Source organism: Symphalangus syndactylus, chromosome 8 (assembly GCF_028878055.3).
Source record: "Symphalangus syndactylus isolate Jambi chromosome 8, NHGRI_mSymSyn1-v2.1_pri, whole genome shotgun sequence".
NCBI lineage: Eukaryota > Metazoa > Chordata > Mammalia > Primates > Hylobatidae > Symphalangus > Symphalangus syndactylus.
In genome coordinates, this window is record NC_072430.2 from 36,049,098 (window position 1) to 36,075,971 (window position 26,874).

General features: G+C 35.1%; 1 protein-coding gene across 7 annotated transcripts in view; it reads left to right on the forward strand.

The window, feature by feature from the left end:
• Positions 1 to 26,874, forward strand: part of CEP128 (centrosomal protein 128) — a 636,715-nt gene that overhangs the window by 268,151 nt on the left and 341,690 nt on the right. For all 7 annotated transcript variants that reach the window (XM_063644064.1, XM_063644067.1, XM_055288555.2 and 4 more), the window contains 2 exons: positions 23,377 to 23,463; positions 25,714 to 25,788. In XM_063644064.1, the coding sequence (XP_063500134.1) occupies positions 23,377 to 23,463; positions 25,714 to 25,788 (162 nt within the window). The remainder of the gene's footprint in view (positions 1 to 23,376; positions 23,464 to 25,713; positions 25,789 to 26,874) is intronic.

Here is a 26,874-nt window from a genome sequence, read left to right on the forward strand (position 1 = left end):
TATTTTATTATATTGGTTATATTTTGTTACTATCATTTTAGAATATTAATTTGTTGAAATTCCCTTTAAGTGTTTCTTTGGTCTATACATAAAATATAAAAAGTAGAAACAACAAGAAACCCAAAAGATTCAAAACAAATGGGAATTCTTTTCATTTATGAAATGATTTTTCTAAGAGTTCTAAAAATACACTTATGTGTGCTTGTAGATCATTAATCTTTATGAATCGACATATTTTTTTAAAGTTTTTTTTCGCTGTTAATTGAAGATTAGGAACAAAAATTGCAACACTGAAATTTAATGTAAGCTGATAGAAAAATCTGCTTTTATTTTCTGAAATTCCATTTCCTTCCATTTCACAAAAGAAGGCATACCCTTGTAAGTTGGTAATTACTTTGAAGAGGATATGTTGTTGAATAATTAGATACAGCATGTGGGTAGGCTTTTTTTTTTTAACCTTGATTTTTATACATTTGTTCTCAAAGCAAATTACATCTGGTGAGCATAAGAATAGTACTAAAGAGACAATTGTTCTTTTCTGCAAGAGAAAATTAGAGAAATTTTCTGTACTTATTTTCTTCTCTCTTTGCAGAATGCACAAAATTACAAAGAAAGAGGGAGAAAAAGATTGCTTCCCACCCCTTTTCTTAAGATACCAGAGCCTGGGTATTTGCATTGAAATTGTCAATTTGACTAAAAGCTTCAGCTGTGATTTGGAATTCCATCTCTGACAATACAATAGGAGATCACTATTTATAAGAACTATTTAATTTCATATTTTGTCACTTTAATATAAGCAGTGACCTATACGTTTTTAAAAAGTGGTTTTAGATTATAAACAGAGTAGTGGAAGCTAGGAAAGATTAAGCTGATGTATTTTCCTGCTCCCATGTTAAATGGCTTAGACTGTTCCAGAAAGGTCATGTTTAAGGAGAGGAAACACTTTCCCTTCTTTTTGATTATTAAAAATACTTATGGAAATTCCTATACCATATGATAATAGTAATTGATGCATTTTTTTCCTGTTTATGGTGAGAAATTAAATCCATAGTTGAGCAGGTGGGCCTGAACTTCTAGCCACTGTGCTCTTTTGCCTTCTTAAAATGTATCTTTCAATGTTAATAAAAAATATGACATTTAAAACTTAAGACATTAAGAGTTTTCATTTGAAATTACAGGATGCAGAGATTTGAAGGTATAATATATTACAGGGAGGCATTCTGTGGTTTTGGCTAAAATCTGCTGCTGTTTAGTTATCTCACGGGTCCTTAGGTCCTCAGAGCTTTACCTATTCCCATTTAATGAAAGGGCACAGTGTTAATCTTTGGAAATTGGTCAAGGGAAAGCCATTTTCCTTTTCTGTAGGGTTTTTAAAGAATTGTTCACTCATTTCTGTTTCTTGTCCTGATTTGAACAAAAGGGCCATGCACGCCCAGGAATCCACTTCCTTTTTTGAGCCTCAGCTACTCATGTGCTATTGAAGTCACATGAATGCCAGATTTTCTTTATTTGGTAAGGACCTTCATATATTGTATTTTAAACAACCTGGTTTGGTATCTCATGGAAGTCTCTTCTTTAAGAGAGATGAGTATTTTATATGGGTTGTATGACAATATTCTTTTAATATTATCTTTTTTAAATTGTAGATGATACTTTGAACTTTACTAATTCAATTCAAGTGTTTTTTTTTTTTTTTTTTGCGACGGGGTCACTCTGTTGCCCAGGAGTGCAGCAGCATGATCTCGGCTCACTACAGCCTCGAATTCCTGGGTTCAAGAGATTCTGCCATCTCCACCTCCCTTGTAGCTGGGACTACAGGCAGGCGTCACCATGCCCAGCTGATTTTTTGTTGTTGTTGTATTTGGGTAGAGATGGGGTTTTACCATATTGCCCAGGCTGGTCTCAAACTCCTGACCTCAAGTGATTTGCCCGCCTTGGCCTCCCAAAGTGCTGGGATTACAGGAGGGAGCCACCATGCCCGACCTAAATTCAAGTGTTGTTAAGCCTATACCCATCAGCCTTTTCTGTGTACACAGTCAAGTATATAACATTGAGGTAAATTATCATACTATAAACTCCTTTTGATGAGGTGCTTGATAGTATCATAACTTTGATTGGTTAGTTTAGTGGAGTGGGGGTAGGCTTAGTAGGTTGTAGTGTTGGTAAAGAGGTATGTAGACTGTAAACACAAAACAAAAAAAAACTGTAAAAAAAAAAAAAAGCCAAAACCACTTTTTTGCAGGTCCAATATTTACATAAAATCCTAGATAAAAATTTAAACTTCTGGTTTGCATCCTGGAAACTCCTGACTCATTTTTTACTGGCTGTTTCATATACATTGAATATTATTTCTTCATCTTCAGCTGAATTACTTAAAATGAAAAACATGGCCGGTCATGGTGATTCACCCCTGTAATTCCAGCACTTTGGGAGGCTGAGGTCGGCAGGTCACTCGAGGTCAGGAGTTTGAGACCAGCCTGGCCAACATGGTGAAACCCCGTCTCTACTAAAAATACAAAAAACAAACAACAGCAACAAAAAAATTAGTGTGGTGGTGCACACCTGTAATCCCAACCACCTGGGGGTCTGAGGCACGAGAATAGCATTAACTCGGAAGGCAGAGGTTGTAGGGAGCTGGAATTGTACCACTGTACTCCAGCCTGGGTGACAGATTGAGACCCTGTCTCAAAAAAAAAAAAAAAAAAGAAAAACATGAGATAAATGCTAGACACACACACACACACACGCGCACACACACATGCAGGCACACTCCAGAGCATTTTTTTGAGGCAGGGTCACACTCGCCCATGCTGGAGTGCAGTGGTGTGATCATGGCCCACTCAGTCTCAACCTCCCAGGCTCAAGCGATCCTTCTACCTCAACTTCCCAAGCAGCTGGAACTACAGGGGCACACCATTACACCCAGCTAATTTTTGTATTTTTTGTAAAGACAGGTTTCGTCATGTTGCCCAGCGTGGTCTCAGACTCTGGACTCAAGTGATCTGCCTGTCAGCCTCCCAACTTGCTGGGATTACAGGTGTGAGCCACCATGCCTGGCCCTCTTCAGAGCATTTTATAGCATATTAAGTCACTAGTTTCTCCCTTATCTGCATCAACAATATTCTATGCTTACATGTGATCTAGATGCCTTAAAATTAAAAGATGTTTCATGGGGAAGTCTGTGGGATAGGCAAGGGCATGGAATCTTAATAGACGATGGTGAAGTTTAAGTGAGAAATTAAGTGTTTAAGATAGGAGCTCAGCTCAGTTGCTTTTAGTCTGTTCTGAGGGACAACCAGGTATGTGAAGCTCATCAATAAACTAAGGCCATATGAACAAAAATTTAAGTAATCGATACTTTTTTCCCACATTTTTCCTCATTTTTTTGGAAAAACCTAATGAAGAAGTAGCTATTCATTTTTGTCCGGAAATGTAATTATGGCCCCAGAGATGCTGAGTAATACAGATACCACATAAGAAAAGCCTCGGGTACTCTTTATTAATGTATTTAGTTTGGACTCATTAAGGGAGAAGCTTCCATGAAACCTGGGATGTTTTTCTAATGTGTTCTTAATAGCTTTTGCGTGTGCCTTGAGGCTTCTGTGATATTTCGAGTATCACATAGCAGGGGAGAACCTAGTCAGGCAAATATTCCAACCTGGCTTCATTAACCCCTTTTCCTGCACTTCCTTTCCAGACTCCCCTACTTTCTTTGGAGTTGTGGAGGCCTTTCCAAAGCTGGCAGATCTTGCACTCACCTTTACTTATCTTTTCAAGGTTCAATTGTAAAACTTTTGTTTGATCACTCACTTTGCCTCCCTCTTGTTTCCATAACCAATGCCCCCCTTTTTTGAGGTCGTCTCGTACATTTTTGCATGCAGTTATTCATATTCATATTTTGCATACAGTTATTCATAAGTTTTCCTTTCCCTATGATATTGTTAGATGTTATAAATGCCCATTAAAATCACCCTCACATTGATCATCCCAGCAGCCTCTCTAATCTTTGAGAAGGACCAATAGAGTTTACAAGTAAATGAGAGTTTAAAAGTCAAACACAATCCTGTGGAAAGCAGGAGGAAAACTCAGAGGATATACTTTATTTTTCTTATTCTTCGGACATAAGCCCTAGAATTGAGTCCTTGGGCAGGACTGTGTGAGCCCCATGGGGCTTGGTAAGCAAAGAGTAACACAGGCAGGGTGTCAGAGCCCTCAAACCACCAAGAGGCTGAAAGCAGTATCACAACAGGACAACCACACATGTACTACTTTGTTGGAAAATGTGTGTAGCAAGTGAAAATCCTAAAACTCCTACTCCAGTGTTTATTCTTCAGGGGGTAAAGTTGTGTGTGTAGTATAAATCGGGGCTTATTTTGAGCCACACTTTTTATCTTTTAGCCAGCTTTAATCCTGTTGACTATTTTTCTTCTTTTGTAAAGATGGCATTTTTTTTTCTTTCACTGTCCAGTTTCTGGTAATACATATTATTTGAGAGCTTTGTCCCCGATTATTTATGTTACTGATTCTTGATATGTTGTCTCTTTTAATTTTACCTATTTTGAACACTTTGCATTTCTAGTATTTGAAGATAATACTTACTAAATATTTGTTTAATATGTTAAGTAGTGACCACATTAATACACTGTTTTGGTCCTGTGTTTAACTAGGTTTATTTCTCACATAATTCTTTTAACATTTCATTATTAAATATCTAGTATAAAAAGTATTTTTAATATAACTAAATGTGGTCATATGAAATATTCAAACATTCTCTTACAATACAGGCTTATTTATTTATTTACATGGCTAATTTTTTCCCTACATCTCTTCCAACTCTGTTCTTTCATCATGAACCACTTCTCTTACCCTTAAAAAAAGGAACTAATGTTGACGGCCTGGAAGGTATCCCTTTAATTTTTTCTGTTTGCTTTTAATTACCTGGACTGATGTATATAGACTGTATACACCTTTGCATATATGGGGACTTTTTGATCATGTATTCGTTTTTAGAAAATGAGATCACATTTTGTATACATTTCTGCTTCTTGTTTTTTCCTTTTTTTCACCAGTGCTTTCTGGAAATTCATCCAGCTAGCTGACGTCGTTCCAATGTAATCTTTTATTGCCATTGGTAGATCTTACTTTTCCAGAGGTTCTGAAACTGCACATTGTTCTGCCAGCAATGGTTGAGTGTAGCTCTTTCCCCCACATTCTTACCAGAAGTAGTGGTTATAATTCTTTAAGTTTTTGCCACCTGATGAGTATAAAGTGTTAACTCATTTTTATGTTTATTCACATTTCTCTAATAGTGAATTTGAGCATCTATTCACACATCTCTTGGCAGTTTGCATTTGTGCTTACATAGAGTGCCTATGTATGACTTTTGCTCATTTAAAAATATTGGATTATTTGGGATTTCTCTCTTTCCCCTGGGGATTTTTTTTTTAATAGGAGAGAGGAAGGAATCTAATTCGCTTTTTATATGACTCATCAGTTGCTTCAGCATCATGTTTGAATAAAAATTGGTTCTTTCTACTCTAATTTAAATGCCACATCTGTTGTATATCTAGTTTCCTACAATATATATCTGACCTCTGTATGCTTTGCATTGATTTGCTTGTCTATCCCTATACTAATATCATTCTTTCTTAATTATTATAGGCTTTATTATCTTTTGGTAAATGATAATGAAAATCTCTTGTCCTATTCCATGAAAAATCATGCTGGCATTTTTATTACAATTGTATTAAGTATAGACTAATTTAAAGAGAAGATCTTTTCTAATGTTTTCCAGTAATGTTTTATAATCGTCTGTATAAATATCTTAGACCTCTTTTGTTAGACTTATTTTTAGGTACCTTATGGTTTTTCTATTTGGAATGGGATTTTTTTTTCCATGAAAATGTCCTATAATTGGTAACATAGGTATAATTGCATCTCTAATTGGTTATTTGTAGTATACAGGGGTACAACTGGCTTTACATATGGTTCTTGTATCCAACAGTTTTGCTCAATGCCCTTATTAGTCCTTATAATTTCTTAATAGCTTTACTGACATACTGTCTTAGTGTATAGATAATCATATCATTTGAAATTAAAGGCAATTTAGTCTCTTTCTTTATAATTCTTTTCTTTTTTTTTTTAATCTTATTGCACTGGTTAGAACCTGAAGTCTAATATTAAATAGAAGCAAAGATAGCAAGAATTCTTGTGTTACTTCTATATTTGTGAGATTCTTAAGTGTTAAACGTTGTTGTATGGTGTTTGCCCCTACTTTTTAGTGCTAACCTTTGTAGCATTAAGAACATTGCCTTCTATTTCTAGGTTGCCAAGATATGTTTGTTATTGTTTATTTATTTATTTTAAAAATCATGAATGGGTTGTGAAATTTATCAAATATTCTTGCTGTGCACTTAACTTTGGATATTTAAATATGTTGATTTAAATATGATTGATTCCATGAATAGATATTGAGCCCTCCTTGCATTCCTGAGAACTTTATTTGATTATAATGGTTTTTTTAAATACATTGCTGAATTAACTTGCTATTTTTTTCTTAGGATTTTTATATTTGTGTTTATGATTGAGATTAGTTTTCCTTGCACTGACGTTTTTGGTTTTAGAAGCATGGTTACATTAGTGTCATAAAATGAATTAGGTGGATTCCTTCTTTTCCTATTTCGTGGTTTAGTTTTGTGTAAGAGAGGGATTGTCTATTTCTTGGATGTTTGTTGAAACTTACCCATAAAACAATTTGTGCCTAATATCTTTTTGGTGCTGCAAATTACTAATTTTTTTGATGTTTATTGGCTTGTATAGCCTATTTATTAAGTCAATTTGGTAATTCATGTTTAAAGTCTTGCTAGAAATAGTATTATTTTATTAGTTTTCTTTTTGACCAGCTTTGTTTATTGCTTCATTAACTTCTCTTAACTCTGTTACTCTCTCTTTCTCTTCATTTAAAGGATTATTCTGTTTTATTTTTTAGGCTTGAAAATTGAATGCTTGATTGATTTTTCTGTTTTTTTTTAAATGAATAATGAAAATTTAACCAAATTACCATATGCTTTGTTATACTTTTATGGTAATTTTTTTCAAAATCTTTTATAATTTGTTACAATTTTCTCTATAACTCAAGACTTATTTAGGAATGTCTTTTGGTATTTTTCAGAGATGTATTTATGCTTATTTTTACACTCTTTTTATTGTTTTTAATTTAACTCCTTTGAAAGTTGTTGAAACTTCCATTTTGACCTCATTCTATGACCAATTTTTTGTAAGTACTCCAGAGTAAGAAACAAATATTTTTCTGTGTTTTGGATGGAGAATTTTATGTGCTTGTGCATGTCATACATGCATACATACACACATATAAGTTTAATAGGTCATTTGTGAATTTTGTTCTGTTCTTCTGTTTTCTTAGTAAATATATAAGTCTAAAGCTTCTCGTTATTATAAAGATTATCAGTTTCTCCGTGTGATTTGTGTCAGTTTTCTTTTATCTGTTTTGTGCGTGTGGTATCTTATGTATAATTAAATTATTTCTTGGTCAAGTATTTAAAAAATATTACCTAGTGTGCCTCTTGATTTTAACATTCTTAAGATTACTTTATTCATGGCATATCATTTTCCCTCTTTAATCTTTCTATTTTTCCATGTTTCTTACAAAACACCTTATAGCTTAAGTTAAAAATAACTTTATCTTATAAATTAATGGTTGCATTAGTCATTTTATACTTACTGTGATTATTGGAATATTTTAAAGTGTTTTTATCATTTTATTTGTTTTTTTTTAACTTCTCTTTTTGTTTCTTTTTCCCATTTCTATTTGGAGTGGAGTATATTATATATTCATTTTTATACTTTCTGTTTGCTTTGGAGCTGTAGATTATATTTCTGTTCTTTTGATAGCTGTTCTAAAATTTTAAACATACAGTACTTATTAGTCTAAGATATCTATGTTCCAGCTACACCGGATTCTTCTCACTGTCTTACTGGAACATTTTTCTTCTGACTCAGTATAACTTCTCCCTTCTCATTCCTCAGGCTCAATTGTCACCTCTTTAGGGAAAACTTTCCCGTTCCTCCTCCCCTTCTAAAATCGTCCCTTCAGCTCCATTGCTCACTATCATGTATCGTATTACTCTATTTTTGTTGTTGTTGTTGTTGTTTTTTTTGATATGGAGTCTCGCTCTGCCGCCCAGGCTGGAGTGCAGTGGCGCAATCTCGGCTCACTGTAAGCTCCGCCTCCCGGGTTCACGCCATTCTCCTGCCTCAGCCTCTCCCAGTAGCTGGGACTACAGGCGCCCGCCACCACGCCCGCCTAATTTTTTGAATTTTTTTAGTAGAGACGGAGTTTCACCGTGGTCTCGATCTCCTGACCTCGTGATTCGCCCGCCTCGGCCTCCCAAAGTGCTGGGATTACAAGCGTGAGCCACCGCGCCCAGCCATATTACTCTATTTTTAAAAATAGCATTTAACACAAATTATAATTATTGTTTATTTACTTTTGCTATTATATGCCTTTTGCCAAAGAATGTAGACTCCATTGGAGGGGCTTTGTGCATCCATTTACCCTTGTTTCTGGGACATGTAGTACAGTGTTTATCACACAGAGCTCACTGAACAGGTGCTAAAGAAATTGATGTTTCCAGATGTAAATGATTGTTCAGCCACATATAACGTTCTTGGTAAATTTCACTCCAAGATTTTTATACTGTGTGTTACTCTACTGCTCTCATTCCTGAAGACAGAAAGTAAAAGTTAAACAATTTTAACTTATTTGGAGTTTAATTATATAGTAATTACAATGATATATTCAAAATTCCATAATCATTCTTCAAGAATTCAATAGTAGTTAAATTAAACATAATTCAACTCTATAAAAATAACATTTTCGTATAGTGGGTTACTGGTTTTCAAACTATACTGACAACTTAATAAAGACAGCTGGATTTTTGATATCTTTGTGTTTAACAAAGTTTGAAAAAGAAATTTAGAACGGAGATGCCCAGTACATGCATTAAATGTAGGCCTCTTTGAAATACTAATTATGGATTTATGAAGAATGTTAACATAGCTGTGTGAGCGTGAATAAAGTGACGCTTCATGGAACTGTTTCCTTTGTGAGTTGACAGTAAATGCTGATTGACTTTTGAGATACTGCAAATAATGGACAGAAAGAATTTTTAAAGAGACTTTGTAGATACAATTCCTTTTGTGTTTTTCTGAATGTTTGTAAGGGCAAGATCTTTTTAATTTAGATTTTCACATAATTTGCATTAAATGTTTTAAATAAATTGATAAAGGTCATAAAATACTTGATAGGGAATTACTACATGTTTTGACCACTAGTCGTCAGTATTGAACCATTAATTGTGAAGTAGTAGACACTGTTTATTAAAGTTGGCCAAGTTTATTGAAAAACAATTCTTTATAGTGTGTATACTCTCAACTCTTAGGGCTTTCTGAAAGTGTACTTGGCACTAGCCTCACAAATGAAAAAATCTAATTAACTATCTTATTAAAAATTTAAATTTGAAACGGTGTTACTCTCCACTGTTAAAAAATATGACACATTGTGTATTTTATATGAAGACACCTGCTGTATTTATCATGAAAACTGTCATTTCTGTGCCTTTGTATTATAGTTTCATGCTTCCTCTTCAGGATTACAGGTTTTTCCCCTCTTCCTTCCTCCTTCCCTCCCTCCCTCTATGGAAGAAACTATTTATATCTAGTAAAACAGATTATAATTTGATATGAGCATTTCTTTCGCGGGAATCATATGTTCCCATTCCCTTTTCCACTTTTAATATTTCGAAGCTGTGCATGCAGAATTTTCCCAAAGATACTTTCTCTAAATATTCATCTTATATAGACCCAAACCTCTTTCTCCTAATTATTATTTTCTTGTTTTTGGTGGTGATTTCCTTTTGTACACTGTTGTCCATCTACCCAGTTATATTTATTTTCTATTGGTGTTCTGTTGGATAGTTTATCCAACAATAGATTATCCTTTGCCTATTTTTTCTTTAGTTGTTAGAAAAGCATTTTTTATAACTCTCATGACTCATTGCATTTCTAGCTAATTTGTATTTCTATTAAGAACCCAAATCCCTTTTTAAAAAATATTAAAGTTGTGGTATTAATTATTTATTGCTCAAAAAATGAGAAACTGTTAAGGTTATTTCTAATATATCTTTGTCCATACTGTGGTCAAGTATTAGGATAGTATTTAGAACTATAACCTCATTATCTCATCATTTAATGGATCTTGTATGGTTGTGAGAAAAAAGTTACAGTTTTATGTTTATTATCCGAGAATGAGATCCTGAAGTATTCCTCGCCAGTGTTAGTCTTGGATGGGGAATCAAGTTACAGTGATGCTGTGATTCAAAGCCACAAAGTGTGGGCAAACTTGGGCCTCTGGAGGTCCCAGTTTCCAGTTCTTTCTCCTCCTGACCTGTGAACTTGTTTGGAAGGTGCAAAATCTTATTCTTTTTGTGTGGTTCATTGAAATAAGTAGCTCATATGTTTCTTCTTAAACAGATGGATAACCATCTTGATAAAATAATTTGTTTTGTATTTTAAAACCTTTATATGTTTCCTTTATGTCCTTGCCTCTCCTTTTCTCCTGTTCTTTATACCAAGTCTGTCATTAAATTTTGTCAGCTCTATTTAAAAAATATTTTTTTAAATTGGAAACTGTTCATTTCGTACCACTACATCTCCTCTCTTGCTGGGGCTAATGCTGTAGCTTCCTTGCTTCCATTCTTACCTCCTTGTGGTCTTTTACAGAATCAGATAATGTCACATCTTTCTTCAAGACCCTTCAATGGTTTCTTTTCTTTTTTTTGAGACAGTCTCATTCTGTTACCCAGGCCAGAGTACAGTGGCATGATCTTGGTTCACTGCAGCCACCACCTCCCGGGTTCAAGTGATTCTTATGCCTCAGCCTCCCGAGTATCTGGGATTACAGGCATGTCCCACCATGTCCGGCTAATCAATGGTTTATTTATAGACACGAGAGCCCCTCTGATCTGGTTTCTGAATTCCTCTCACCCTAATTTTCTTTCTTTCTTCTTCTTCTTCTTTTTTTTTTTTTTTTTTTTTTTTTTGAGATGTAGTCTCACTCTGTCTCCCAGGCTGGAGTGCAGTGGCACGGTCTTGGCTCACTGCAGCCTCTGACTCACAGGTTCAAGCGATTCTCTGCCTCAGCCTCCTGAATAGTTGGAATTACAGGCATGCGCCATGACACCCAGCTAATTTTTTGTATGTTAAGTAGAGATGGAGTTTCATCATGTTGACCAGGCTGGTCTCAAACTCCTGGCCTCAAGTGATTCTCCTGCCTTGGCCTCCCGAAGTGCTGGGATTAAAGGTGTGAGCCACCATGCCCAGCCCTTAATTTTCTATTGTTGTTCTTCTTGCCAACTCTAGGCCAACCATCCTGGCCGTCTTGCTTTTCCATGGATATACCAGGTACCTCCTGTTCCTGGACACTTGTATTTTCTGTTCCCACAGCTAGGAATTTTTAGCTGTGAAACAATTGTACGGTTTGTGCCCTCATGTTCAGAACTCTACTTCAGAAAGCTCTTATTGACTATCATAGATAAAACACTTCTTCATTCCTGAGCCCCTTGCACTGTTGTATGTTTTCTTAACACTTTCATTATCTGTCAACCATCTGTCCCCTTGAGCAGAATGCAGGCTTTATGAAGGCAGGGACTTACCTGCTTTGCTTGTTGCTGCATCCCCAGTACCAAGACCAGTACTTGGCACAGAGTAGGGGCCCGGTAAGTGTTTCTTGAAGGAATGAATGAATAAATATTGCATACTATATAGTAACTGTTCATTCAGTAAAATATTCATTTGGCCAATACTGTTATGTACCTAATATAATTCAGGTACTGTGCTGAGGACTAGGGATTTAAAGATACCTAAAATACTATCTCACCTTTTAGGGACCCCTAATTTAGTTGAGGAAATAGAGATGTTAACTATCTTTGCAATGCAGTAAGGGCATTATTCCACATTTGTGTAGTCTACAGAATATCTCAGAGAGGAAATAATTACCTCTTTATGGCCCCTTGGGGAAGTTTGGGTCAGAGAGGTGGCATTTTTGCTAAGACTGTATTTTCACATTATTTTAGGAAATTGTTCATAAATGTGATTCTGCCCCATTGCATGTTGTTACATGTCAAGCACTTTACCAGTCAATGGCTGAAACACTTACATAAAGTTTGACTTACTATCATTTTTATTCATACCATTGCTCTTTGTCCTATTATCATACACCATGCTAATTATTTTCTTATGTTTGTTACTTGTGGTAACAAATAACAAATTTTTTCTTTGCAAGGATGAAATAAACATTGTTCTCTATAAGACTGTGAGAGAACCATTAATGTCAACATGCTGATAAAAAGAAAATGGATGGTGAAGAATGATTGACTATTATAGGATTTAGTTTTCAAAGGCGTTTGAACACTGTTTGGCACAGCTCGAAACATGCAGGTCCGAGATACATCATGCTCTTCAGTCGCCTTCCTTAGTCTTTTTCTTGATTTCCCTCCTTGCCCTGTTATTCAGCCTCTTACAGATGACACTAAAACACTTTTAGTATTTTTTTCAGTGAAAGATATTTTTTCCCCCAAAGCTTCTATAGAAGAGAATTCTGAAGAGACCTTGGAGAGTGTCTCTTTCAACCTTGTACTTGATAATTGAATTTCCATTTACAGAGCAAGCTAGCTACTTAGATATTGTAGACAGTCTCTACAAGCTATATTATCTTTCTGGTACTGGGAAATAGTTGGCTGGATTAAAGAATATTCCAGTTTCATAATGTATTTCAGTAGCCTAGTATTGAATAATGATAAAACAAAAGTTGAAAGTTTAGAAATGTATTCTACATCACAGAAGTAGTAGCATGCCAGCTGTTAGCTTTTGGATTCATTGAAGGGTGCAGTTTTACGAGATGATGTATAAATGTGAGTTGTCATGAAATTCTTATAATCTGATTTCTATATAATTAACATTTATGTCATGTCTTCTGAAGCTTTTTACTTTATTAAGAAAATAATACTAAAGGCTATTAATTATTAAATGTTTGCAATGTACTTTCTGCTCCATTCAGTTCCTCATTTTAACTGTCTTTCTCCAAAATTCTACCATATATGTTATCTTACACTTTCTTATTTAAGTATTTTTGTAAAATGTATGTTTTTCGGGATGTCTTCCTGGGTTGATCAATTTGCTTATAGCTTCCTTGATCCTACTGTCCCACTAACCGTGAGCTAGTGCCCATATGCCTTTTTTGTTCTTCTTTTTTTTTTTTTTTTTTTTTTTATTATACTTTAGGGTTTTAGGGTACATGTGCACAATGTGCAGGTTTGTTACATATGTATCCATGTGCCATGTTGATTTCCTGCACCCATTAACTCGTCATTTAGCATTAGGTGTATCTCCTAATGCTGTCCCTCCCCCCTCCCCCCACCCCACAACAGTCCCCGGAGCGTGATGTTCCCCTTCCTGTGTCCATGAGTTCTCATTGTTCAATTCCCACCTATGAGTGAGAACATGCGGTGTTTGGTTTTTTGTCCTTGCGATAGTTTACTGAGAATGATGTTTTCCAGTTTCATCCATGTCCCTACAAAGGACACGAATTCATCATTTTTTATGGCTGCATAGTATTCCATGGTGTATATGTGCCACATTTTCTTAATCCAGTCTATCGTTGTTGGACATTTGGGTTGGTTCCAACTCTTTGCTATTGTGAATAGTGCCGCAATAAACATACGTGTGCATGTGTCTTTATAGCAGCATGATTTATAGTCCTTTGGGTATATACCCAGTAATGGGATGGCTGGGTCAAATGGTATTTCTAGTTCGAGATCCCTGAGGAATCGCCACACTGACTTCCACAATGGTTGAACTAGTTTACAGTCCCACCAACAGTGTAAAAGTGTTCCTATTTCTCCACATCCTCTCCAGCACCTGTTGTTTCCTGATTTTTTAATGATGGCCATTCTAACTGGTGTGAGATGGTATCTCACTGTGGTTTTGATTTGCATTTCTCTGATGGCCAGTGATGAGGAGCATTTCTTCATGTGTTTTTTGGCTGCATAAATGTCTTCTTTTGAGAAGTGTCTGTTCATGTCCTCTGCCCACTTTTTGATGGGGTTGTTTGTTTTTTTCTTGTAAATTTGTTTGAGTTCATTGTAGATTCTGGATATTAGCCCTTTGTCAGATGAGTAGGTTGCAAAAATTTTCTCCCATTGTGTAGGTTGCCTGTTCACTCTGATGATAGTTTCTTTTGCTGTGCAGAAGCTCTTTAGTTTAATGAGATTCCATTTGTTGATTTTGGCTTTTGTTGCCATTGCTTTTGGTGTTTTAGACATGAAGTCCTTGCCCACGCCTATGTCCTGAATGGTATTGCCTAGGTTTTCTTGTAGGATTTTAATGGTTTTAGGTCTAACATATAAGTCTTTAATCCATCTTGAATTAATTTTCGTATAAGGTGTAAGGAAGGGATCCAGTTGCAGCTTTCTACATATGGCTAGCCAGTTTTCCCAGCATCATTTATTAAATAGGGAATCCTTTCCCCATTTCTTGTTTTTGTCAGGTTTGTCAAAGATCAGATAGTTGTAGCTATGCGGCATCATTTCTGAGGGCTCTGTTCTGTTCCATTGATCTATGTCTCTGTTGTGGTACCAGTACCATGCTGTTTTGGTTACTGTAACCTTGTAGTATAGTTTGAAGTCAGGTAGCGTGATGCCTCCAGCTTTGTTCTTTTGGCTTAGGATTGACTTGGCGATGCGGGCTCTTTTTTGGTTCCATATGAACTTTAAAGTAGTTTTTTCCAATTCTGTGAAGAAAGTCATTGGTAGCTTGATGGGGATGGCATTGAATCTATAAATTACCTTGGGCAGTATGGCCATTTTCACGATATTGATTCTTCCAACCCATGAGCATGGAATGTTCTTCCATTTGTTTGTATCCTCTTTTATTTCATTGAGCAGTGGTTTGTAGTTCTCCTTGAAGAGGTCCTTCACATCCCTTGTAAGTTGGATTCCTAGGTATTTTATTCTCTTTGAAGCAATTGTGAATGGGAGTTCACTCATGATTTGGCTCTCTGTTTGTCTGTTATTGGTGTACAAGAATGCTTGTGATTTTTGTACATTAATTTTGTATCTTGAGACTTTGCTGAAGTTGCTAATCAGCTTAAGGAGATTTTGGGCTGAGACAATGGGGTTTTCTAGATATACAATCATGTCATCTGCAAACAGGGACAATTTGACTTCCTCTTTTCCTAATTGAATACCCTTTATTTCCTTCTCCTGCCTGATTGCTCTGGCCAGAACTTCCAGCACTATGTTGAATAGGAGTGGTGAGAGAGGGCATCCCTGTCTTGTGCCAGTTTTCAGAGGGAATGCTTCCAGTTTTTGCCCATTCAGTATGATATTGGCTGTGGGTTTGTTGTAGATAGCTCTTATTATTTTGAGATACGTCCTATCAATACCTAATTTATTGAGAGTTTTTAGCATGAAGGGTTGTTGAATTTTGTCAAAGCCCTTTTCTGCATCTATTGAGATAATCATGTGGTTTTTGTCTTTGGTTCTGTTTATATGCTGGATTACATTTATTGATTTGCGTATGTTGAACCAGACTTGCATCCCAGGGATGAAGCCCACTTGATCATGGTGGATAAGCTTTTTGATGTGCTGCTGGATTCGGTTTGCCAGTATTTTATTGAGGATTTTTGCATCAATGTTCATCAAGGATATTGGTCTGAAATTCTCTTTTTTGGTTATGTCTCTGCCAGGTTTTGGTATCAGGACGATGCTGGCTTCGTAAAATGTGTTAGGGAGGATTCCCTCTTTTTCTATCGATTGGAATAGTTTCAGAAGGAATGGTACCAGTTCCTCCTTGTACCTCTGGTAGAATTCAGCTGTGAATCCATCAGGTCCTGGACTCTTTTTGGTTGGTAAGCTATTGATTATTGCCACAATTTCAGAACCTGTTATTGGTCTATTCAGAGATTCAACTTCTTCCTGGTTTAGTCTTGGGAGGATGTATTTGTCGAGGAATTTATCCATTTCTTCTAGATTTTCTAGTTTATTTGCATAGAGGTGTTTGTAGTATTCTCTGATGGTGGATTGTATTTCTGTGGGATCGGTGGTGATATCCCCTTTTTCGTTTTTTATTGCATCTATTTGATTCTTCTCTCTTTTCTTCTTTATTAGTCTTGCTAGCGGTCTTCTTTTATCTCTTCTTACCCCACTGGTAACTATTGAGATTATATTCACCTTCTAGGTTCTTGAAGAGTCATTACTTATTCTATTATGGACTCTGACTTCTTTCTTTCTTCTACTTAATCTTTCAGCATATGTGTAAGTGTTCTTGTAAAGCACCTGTAATTCTATTGGGAAATAGTAGAAGTTTATATGTTAAATAAATACTCTTATTGCTACTGTGAGTTGTGTTTAAGCCTGACACGTATTTTATGTTCACATCAACTATTACTAGATCTCAAATTATGTTTAACCACTTTTACTTTGCTATGTGTACTTATATGTTCTTGCCAATATTGTCATTGTAAATTATAACAAATAAGGCTAGCATAAATCTGTGTGAGTCACTTTGTGCAGCACCATATGCAAATAGACATTTAATGCTGTTAATGCTATGATGATGATGAAAAATGTCTGCTGACTCTGTTGACTGAACAGCTGCCTAACAATAGACTGAGATTTTCTGTGTGCAGGACTTGTTCAATTTCTATGTTATGTTTTTCTTGAAGAGTGGAATGTTTCTATCTATGTTTTCAGTGAATTTATGCTAGGCCATCTGTTTATAAAGCCCATTTCCATCATTATCAATTAATATTTATTGGGCAACTACTGAGTGCATAGTAATATTGTACAAACAAAAACCATTTTGCTACAGATGGACTTATTCATTGGCTTAGTACTGTTTTATTTTTATTAGAAAATAGTGAAAAACAAAAAAAACCCTTCTAAACCCAAAGGCATAAAATAACATCCTTTAACTCTGGACACTGAAAGATGTTGTATATTTACAGAGCTTTCTGTTCAAAGATATACTACTTGAGAAATTCTAAATTAAATTTCCATAATTATCTATGATCTTCTGTTTGTCAACAATCCTAACTCAGTGGTCCTGCATTTAGAAAGTCAAATGAAGTATTATATTACTCTGGATTTCTAATAAAACTATGCGTCTCTTTTTGAGAGGAAACTACTCGGATAAAAACAGACCTTCTACTAGGAGCATTTGTTTTTTGATTTTGAAGGAAATCCTGGAAAGTGCACTTGTTGGGCTCACATTTAACTTTACTTGCAAGATTTTATTAAGTAAAAGATTGCATAAAAATATAATCTGTTCCAGTAAAAGCAATGGCATGTTAGGGAATAATACTCATTACCATTGTTGCTTTTGAATTAAAGAAGTTAAAAGATTTGTATGTCTTTTTAGCATACTGGCTTTTTTATGAAGTAATTAAGGTTTCGTTTTGCAGATTGGCAAATTTATAATGTTTGAAGAATGAAATCCTGACACTAGTCAACAGGGGTTTTACCTTTATTTTTGCAGTCATGGTATTGAATTTTTGCTGATTCATTCATCGTCTCTGGTCTAGTTAGCCTTCTATGAGGCCGTTGGCTAGGTTTAGGGTAAAGATTGTGTCCACAAAACAGAGCAAAGGGAATTGGTGATTAAACTCATGACCTCGTTTTGGTTCATTGGCACTGGATGCCCTAAACAGTGGTAGATTCCATAGGTATGGGCATAGTGGAACCAAGAAGTTTGTTTCTTCATTGGAGAAAGTAGGTCAGTAAAAAGCATCCATCTCTTCCACCAAGATGATTTGTATAAGAGCCCTTGTGGATTCTTGGGATTCTTGAAATAATAAACATCTTATAAGAAGAGAAAAATGAAAAAAAAAAAACACATCTAGGACATTCTTAAAATAAAACCTTGAGCTTTATGTTTAAATACCATAGGTATCTTTAAGGAATGTTATTAAGGATTACTATTACTATTAGAAATAGTATTTAACATATGATCAATCCTACTTTACTACATGATATTGGATATTACCTTTTGAAAAAGAGGAATTGTTGTATTTTGTGACTTAACTGCTTACCATTTCCATCGGGAAAATACACACATTTCAATTTGTACCAAGTTTTTTGAATTTCTCCCTTACTTTGATATCCCTCAAGTATGTATGGTATCATAATAGTATCAATATTGAGTTCCTTTTGGACTTTTATCAAGCATTTCTACTTTTCACCTACCAAAGTGTGTGGTGTGTGTGGTTTGTTTTATTTTTTATGTTTTAAGCTGTAGTTGTTGGTATAGAATTTCCTTTCCTTGGTCATGGCTGAAAAATAAATTTCTTTGAACAATTTAAGTAATATCCACCTAGCTATTTTTAAATTAGATATTGGTTCAGGGATTTAGAGTATGAATGCGTTGTTTTGTTTTTTTGCCTTGAAAAGAAACTTAATTTTTTTCGTTTTGGTTTTTGTTGGCACAGATAATCCCCAACTGGATGAACTTAAAGGCTAAAATTTTCCATTACTTTAGCTAGTTCTCATGGGGGAGGAATCTCTAATTTGATTTGAGAAAAAGCATAACTTAGAAATTCAAAGAACATGACAAAAAAAGTATGTGTTAATATAAATGAGTAGTACATGTTCTGAGCAATAAAATCCTGCTGTATTATGCATATAGAGTCCTTTTAAAAATATGTATTATTTTATTGATGTTTGATGGCTTTGGAGCTGTGTTTCAGCGTCCAAAAAGAATTTTAGAGATAGACATCAGATTTCCATCTTAAAAAAATTTTAATTAAATAAAGTTTCCATGATAGTGTTTTATACATACTCAGTACTTGAGTTTTTGTTTGATTGAAAATGTCCCTAAAGCTACCTCAAAATTTTAATATACATAAATATAAACAACTTGTAACTTCAATTTATAGCTCATGTGGTCTAATTTGGATTGGAATCACATTATATTCTGTTAAGCTTAAAATATTTTTTCACTGGCTTTTGTTTTCTACCCATGTGAAGAATTTAATTACAAAATATAGTAAGAACAATGATTTTCTAGTTTTCAGTGATATAACTTTTTCATTCTTTATTACTGGAAAAAAAATCTGATTTGATAGTTTGTACCTTCAAGTAAATGATACTGACTGTTTAATATGAGCACAGACTTGTTTTTCTATAGTGTTGTTAGTTTATCAGTGAATAATCTACATGTTCTTGCCCTTGTGACCAAAGGTGTGCAATTGTAGCACTGCTGAGTGATTAGGAGAACTTGGGATAGGTTATGTTTATAATTTTTCTCCGGAAATTTCATTGGCCTGTGTGGGAATTAACAAGTGATTTTTATTTCATTCCCATGCCATCATTCTTAACCAAGCTTGCTGGTCCATTTAAAGCAGACAAAGGGCCTTTAATTCCCTATTTGTTCTACATCTTGGAGTGTGTTATCTGTTAGAGCCTCTTGATAAACATGCTTGTTGTCAATGTTGTAGAGATTTTTATGGTTAAGTGAGAGGTCTACAAACATTTTTCTTTTCCCCTTTTTACTACTCTCTAAAAGGAAAAGCTACCTTTCTTTTTTTTATTATATACAACTATGAGAGTTTAGAATCACCTACCTCTAAGGAAAGGCAGTACAATACACGATATGACACACTTAAGGGAAAGAAGAAAAATTGTTGTTATTAAAGATTTAAATGTGCCCTGGGGACCCTCTATTAAGGCTCATTGTTGTTGCTGTGATCTTAAACGTGTAAAAGACGATCTAAATCCTGGAGCAAGGCACATGATAGTTTTTAGCTAAGCTGCTCTTAGGAGACAAACAAGCTTTAACGGACAAAATAACATAGTTATTGAAATTCATTGGCATGTGATTTTTTTTTTTCTTCTTTTATAACTGCTTTTACTGGGTCAGTTTTAATATAATTCTAAGTTACTTGATTTAAGTCAAATGGAAAAGAAATCCAGTGCAGGCTTACACCCTTAAAAAAAGGTAGTAAATTAGTTAACATTTATTATTAAGGTTTAAAGAAATGGCTTGTAATTTTGATTTGGTTGATTTAAAAATGTCTCTCTTTGAGTATTATCTGTGTTTTTTTTTTTTATTATACTTCAGGTTTTAGGGTACATGTGCACAATGTGCAGGTTTGTTACATATGTATCCATGTGCCATGTTGTTTTGCTGCACCCATTAACTCGTCATTTAGCATTAGGTATATCTCCTAATGCTGTCCCTCCCCCCTCCCCCCACCCCACAACAGTCCCCGGAGTGTGATGTTCCCCTTCCTGTGTCCATGAGTTCTCATTGTTCAATTCCCACCTATGAGTGAGAACATGTGGTGTTTGGTTTTTTGTCCTTGTGATAGTTTACTGAGAATGATGTTTTCCAGTTTCATCCATGTCCCTCCCTACAAAGGACATGAACGCATCATTTTTTATGGCTGCATAGTATTCCATGGTGTATATGTGCCACATTTTCTTAATCCAGTCTACTGTTGGACATTTGGGTTGGTTCCAAGTCTTTGCTATTGTGAATAGTGCCGCAATAAACATACGTGTGCATGTGTCTTTATAGCAGCATGATTTATAGTCCTTTGGGTATATACCCAGTAATGGGATGGCTGGGTCAAATGGTATTTCTAGTTCTAGATCCCTGAAGAATCACCACACTGACTTCCACAATGGTTGAACTAGTTTACAGTCCCACCAACAGTGTAAAAGTGTTCCTATTTCTCCACATCCTCTCCAGCACCTGTTGTTTCCTGACTTTTTAATGATGGCCATTCTAACTGGTGTGAGATGGTATCTCACTGTGGTTTTGATTTGCATTTCTCTGATGGCCAGTGATGATGAGCATTTTTTCATGTGTTTTTTGGCTGCATAAATGTCTTCTTTTGAGAAGTGTCTGTTCTATACTACAAGGCTACAGTAACCAAAACAGCATGGTACTGGTACCACAACAGAGACATAGATCAATGGAACAGAACAGAGCCCTCAGAAATGATGCCGCATAGCTACAACTATCTGATCTTTGACAAACCTGACAAAAACAAGAAATGGGGAAAGGATTCCCTATTTAATAAATGGTGCTGAGAAAACTGGCTAGCCACATGTAGAAAGCTGAAACTGCATCCCTTCCTTACACCTTATACAAAAATTAATTCAAGATGGATTAAAGACTTATATGTTAGACCTAAAACCATTAAAATCCTACAAGAAAACCTAGGCAATACCATTCAGGACATAGGCGTGGGCAAGGACTTCATGTCTAAAACACCAAAAGCAATGGCAACAAAAGCCAAAATTGACAAATGGGATCTAATTAAACTAAAGAGCTTCTGCACAGCAAAAGAAACTACCATCAGAGTGAACAGGCAACCTACAGAATGGGAGAAAATTTTTGCAACCTACTCATCTGACAAAGGGCTAATATCCAGAATCTACAGTGAACTCAAACAAATTTACAAGAAAAAAACAACACCTTCAAAAAGTGGGCAAAGGACATGAGTATTATCTGTGTTTTCAGTGTTTACAGGTACATCAATATATATTTAATGGCTCTTAAGTGCTAGATTTTCCTTCTTTGTCTTTCATTTTAAACTAGATAATGTAGAAAAACTGGTTCAATATTCTATGCTAGGATATTGCATTTGTGTTTACTTGTTGACTGACTCATGGTATATAGAAAGCAGAGCTAGTGTTCAAACTTATTGGCATTTCTAGATGACACAGTGGAAATGTAGTAATTTGCTTTGGATTGTTCCTTAGTATCTCACTTTTGCTTCTTATTGAAAACAATAGAATTTAAGTTTTCACTGACAAAAATTTTTTAAGACTTACATATACTTAGAGTAAAAGGAGAAATTGAAAAAAGGAGACTTAAATAAAGTTTTAGGCAGCAAGTAGAGCTATAATAGAAAAGTACATTATTTTAGAAAATCAATATTATAAACAATATTATCAGATGTTCTAAGGGGAAAGTAAGGAAGAAAGGAGTAGCCCAATACTATTTTAGCAAATTTCTAAGTATCCAAGAGAATTAGAGTTTCTTTTATTCAACCAACTTAAACATAGAAATTTGGATTTTTTTAATTTAATTTTTGTGAGGGTCTCACTCTGTTACCCAGGCTGTTATTATTACCAATAATAATAGTTGCATTTTATTGCACATTTGCTAGGAGCCAGATATTGCTTTATGTGCTCTACAGATATCAAACCATTTAGTTTTCACCACTACCCTATAAGTTTGGTATTATTATTTCAATATGAAGAAGCAGTGCACTCAGTTGTTAAGAGGCAGGCAGCCAGAATCTGTATCCTGTCTCTGTCACTAAGTAGGTGAGTGACGTTAGGCAAATGATTCAACTACTTGTGCTCCAATTTCCCCTTTAATAAAATGGGCTTGGAATAATCATCATGGAGTCATCATGAGGAGTAAATGTATATTTTGAATATATGTAATATATTTATTTATTATAGGTAAGAAGAAGAAGAATGCCTGGACATACTAAACACTATAAAAGTGTGATAATGTTATTCGCAAATCAAAATTATTTTTCATTTTGTTGATGCTTCTCCACCTCTTTACTCAATTTCTATTTGAGAGTAGGAATTATGGCAGAGGGAGCTGAAATTGACTGAGTATACTTGCATCAAAGCAGTTTTTAACATATTTTGCTGTTTGCCTAAAAATTGTTTTTCTGTTGCTCTTGTTGGAAAAAGCTTCTGGCAGCTTGGCTTTTCACAAGCTGTATGGACTTTACACATACACCTTGCTAAGTCTAAACACTAAAATTTTTAAAAATATTTTTTAAACAAATGGAATGCATTTCAGATATTACGAAAGACAGTTCCAAGTATAATTTTCCCCTTTAAGTTTAATTTTGTTCTAACATAGAAACAAACCAAAGCAAACACTTTTATAGTTAACTTTTGAAATGTGTATTTTCTTAACTTTCTTTTTCCTCATTTTATTAAAGAGGGGAAACTGTAGAAAAGAATATTTGTTTCCAAGAAAACTGTTAGCTATCTAGGCCCTCTAAATAATGTAATAAAATTCCCAAAGATGGGGAAAAAAGGGAAACGAAGTGAATATTAATTCGGATGATCAGGATTTGTTCATATTTTATCCCCACTGAAGTGTTTTTGGGGTTACAGTGAATGAGCAGGTTGTAATTTATAGATTTTGTGTAACTCATATCCATGTCTTCCTCAGCCCTAATACATAATAAAGTCTAGGAGTGACTTTCAGTTTTGTACATATTTTGGAATAATTTTTTTTCCATCTCTTTCATTCCAGGCACTAAAGAAGCAAGAAGCTAGAGCAGATGAGCATGAGGGGACGATAAAAAATAAGCTAAGACAAACTGAAACTGAGAAGAATCAAGTAAGATTTTAAAAGTTATCTTTCAAAGAATAAAGTGGTTTGGGGCCAATGGTATTTGTTGAGTGCCTGGAAAAGTGTCCCAGGATCCTTTAGAACACTGTGAGTTCTTTATCTTTTTATGTGGAGTCAGTTGATTCAACAGCTCTTCTACTTGCTGGGACTTGCTCTTGGAGACAGATAAGCAAGTTGTTTGCTCCCTTGTCATCTGTGACCACTCTCCTTTGTGAGAGGTGAATTAAACTTTACTTTTTCTTGTTGGAAACATTTAAAGAACTTGACTTCGTTGCAGGGTTACAAGAGACCTGTCGTTTGGAGACTGAATATTTTGGTTATATTCATTTTCTTTATAGTGGACAGATATAGTAAGCAGCCAGTTCTGAAAACATTCTCTATTTCTATTAAATGTCAATGACCTTTGACATATGTTCATGTTTGTGAACTGTGTGTTCATGTCTATGAACACGTAGAGCTTAGCACTTTAGAGTTAGAAAGGAATTCAGAGGCCAAACAACTCTTCCTTAACTTGGGAATAAGTAGATTTAAGGATGAGCTCAAAATAATGAATGATGAAGTGAAAATTTGCCCTGTTCTTTACTCTGTATTGCTTTTTTCTACCTACCATTGCCTCTATTTTATTTCACCAACTTATGTAAAGGCAGCTTCCCTGCTGCTTTTAGGGTGAGCGAAGTATGTTAGGTCATCAAATTTGCTCTTTGGGAGTTGCAATGTTGAAATTACACAGAGATTATGATCAATATGGGCTTTGGTTGATTTCAAAGTCATTTTGCTTCAAGTATGATTTCTTCACTCTATTTCTCCATAGAGACTGAAGAACAGGACAGTATTTTATGTGGATTCTGTAATCCCCACATATGCTTTACTTTTTTTTTTAGTATGACATTTGTTTTATGAGCCACATGTATAATTTTTAAAAAATTGTATTTTGGGATTTAAAGATATATTTTGAAATAATTATAGATTTATAGCATATTGTAAAACAAGATGCACAGAGCAGTCCCATGCACCCAGTTTCCCTCAATGGTAACATTTTGCATAATTGCCATTCAATATCAAAACCAGGAAGTTGGTGTTGGTACAATCTACTTAGTTTATACAGATTTCACCAGCTTTATATATATATAGCTAATTTGTATTTGTGTGTGTGTGTGTGTGAGTGTGTGAAGTTCAATCCATTTTTATCTTGTATAGATTCGTTACCACTACCACCATCAGGATACAGAACTGTTCAATCACCACAAGGCTCCCTCATGTTCTTTCATAGGCACACCTACCACATGTACAATTATTAAAGGATTAATATACAGATAGCAGTTGTTCAATTGAAATGATAATTTAGGATAAGTATTACAAATCTAAGCACCTACGGGTGTCTTAATATAAATGTATGATTTTTATAAAACTATCTTACTGTTACAAAATGCAAACAAGTCTAGCACATATAAGCTCTGAATTGTTAAGAAACTTGTGTTCTATCCTATTACATATTTCAACTTGAAATCATCTAGGCATGTTAGGAGTTTGTAGAATATTTAGTCACTTAACTGGTCACATTTTTTTGAGATGGAGTCTCGCTCTGTCACCCAGGCTGGAGTGCAGTGGCGTGATCTCTGCTCACTGCAAGCTCCGCCTCCCAGGTTCACGCCATTCTCCTGCCTCAGCCTCCCGAGTAGCTGGGATTACGGGTGTCCGCCACCACACCTGGTTAATTTTTTGTATTTTTAGTAGAATGAATATTAGAAATATTAGGAAGGTAGGAAATCACCAATTAGATGAAACTTTTGAGTTATTGGGTCCGTGCAGTTTTTATTCTAATTTAGTTAATTTGACACTATATATTCTAATTTAAAGAAAAAAATTGCCTTAGAATTTAGATTAAAGAGATTTAGAACTGGAAGGGATCTTAGAGACTGTTCAATATAAATTTCTTATTTTAGAGATGACAGAATGGAGGCCAAAGGAGAAGAGACTTGGTCTGGCTCACAGTTGAGATGAAACTTAGTAGATCCCAGACTTCCTGAGGCCTGGTCTAGTTCACTTTATGTTATACAATTAACATTATTTTAATGGAAGTATCGATATATGTTCATAGTGAGACATTTATTCTTTTATATTAGCTGTAAATGTCTTCTGAAAACTTTTCCACTTTTCTCCTTTTAAACTGTGCCCATAATAATTTAGTTACCTTCTGCTCCATTGGACATTTTTCTTTATCCTTTGTTGAAACTCTAGCTTGAACAGGAATTGGAGCTATCTCGAAGGTTATTGAATCAATCAGAAGGCAGCCGAGAAACACTTTTGCATCAGGTAAGTCTATGCAAGTTATTAAATATACTTTTACATTAAATCAGGATTGAGTAGCTCTATTTAAATGTCTTCGTGAAAGGAAAAAAAAAAAAAACTAGGTCTAGAAAAAATGTTTTCCTAAGGAATGTATATTAGCACACCTAAGCAAAAGACGAAATTCTTTCAGGGAAATTCAGAGAAAGCTAGTACAAACACCAGCCAAAGTCCCTACTGTGACAGTGTGTCTTGCTAATTGCTGCTACAACTTACTACTTATCTCTCTTAGCATGAGCAGTGTAAAAGTAAGACTGAATGTATAAGATAAGATTTTCCCAGGAGCTTAATTTTATTCCAGGAGGCATTGGGAAGTAAAGGAAGAAGTAAACTACATAAAACAGACCTTTGCATGTTTATGTTACTTTGAATAACATCATTGTCTTTAATTCATGTTTTCAAGGTACTACTTGACCCTTTTAAACCAAAGATAAGGCTTATTTTATTTTATTTTTTTTGAGACACAATCTTGCTCTGTTGCCAGGCTGGAGTGCAGTGGCGCAATCTTGGCTCACCACAACCTCCGCCTCCCGGGTTCAAGTGATTCTCCTGCCTCAGCCTCCCAGTAGCTGGGATTACAGGCACGTGCCACCACACCTGGCTAATGTTTTGTTTTTTTAGTAGAGACGGGGTTTCACCATGTTGGCCAGGTTGTTCTCGATCTCCTGACCTCATGATTCCCCACCTCGGCCTCTCAAAGTGCTGGGATTATAGGTGTGAGCCACCACGCCTGGCCGGTAAGTCTTAATTTTAAAGTATAACGTTTTGCATTCCATCAGCCCATAATGGGAGTTTGGCGCTTCTAATGTTTAAAGTTCAGTAACTTTAAATAACCATCTTACATGCATTGGGTAAGGGCATATGGGTTTCTAACTGCCTCTCTGTGTTTGATACAAACTGCAATTATACTTTCTTCTGTTTTGAAGTGTATGTTATATAACACACCTTCAGAATATGCTAAGGGTAGGCAAAGATGTCAAGCATTATAGATGTTCAGAAGGAGTATTACATTCTGACAATTGGTGCTGAAAATACAAGATAGCACCTGTTTTA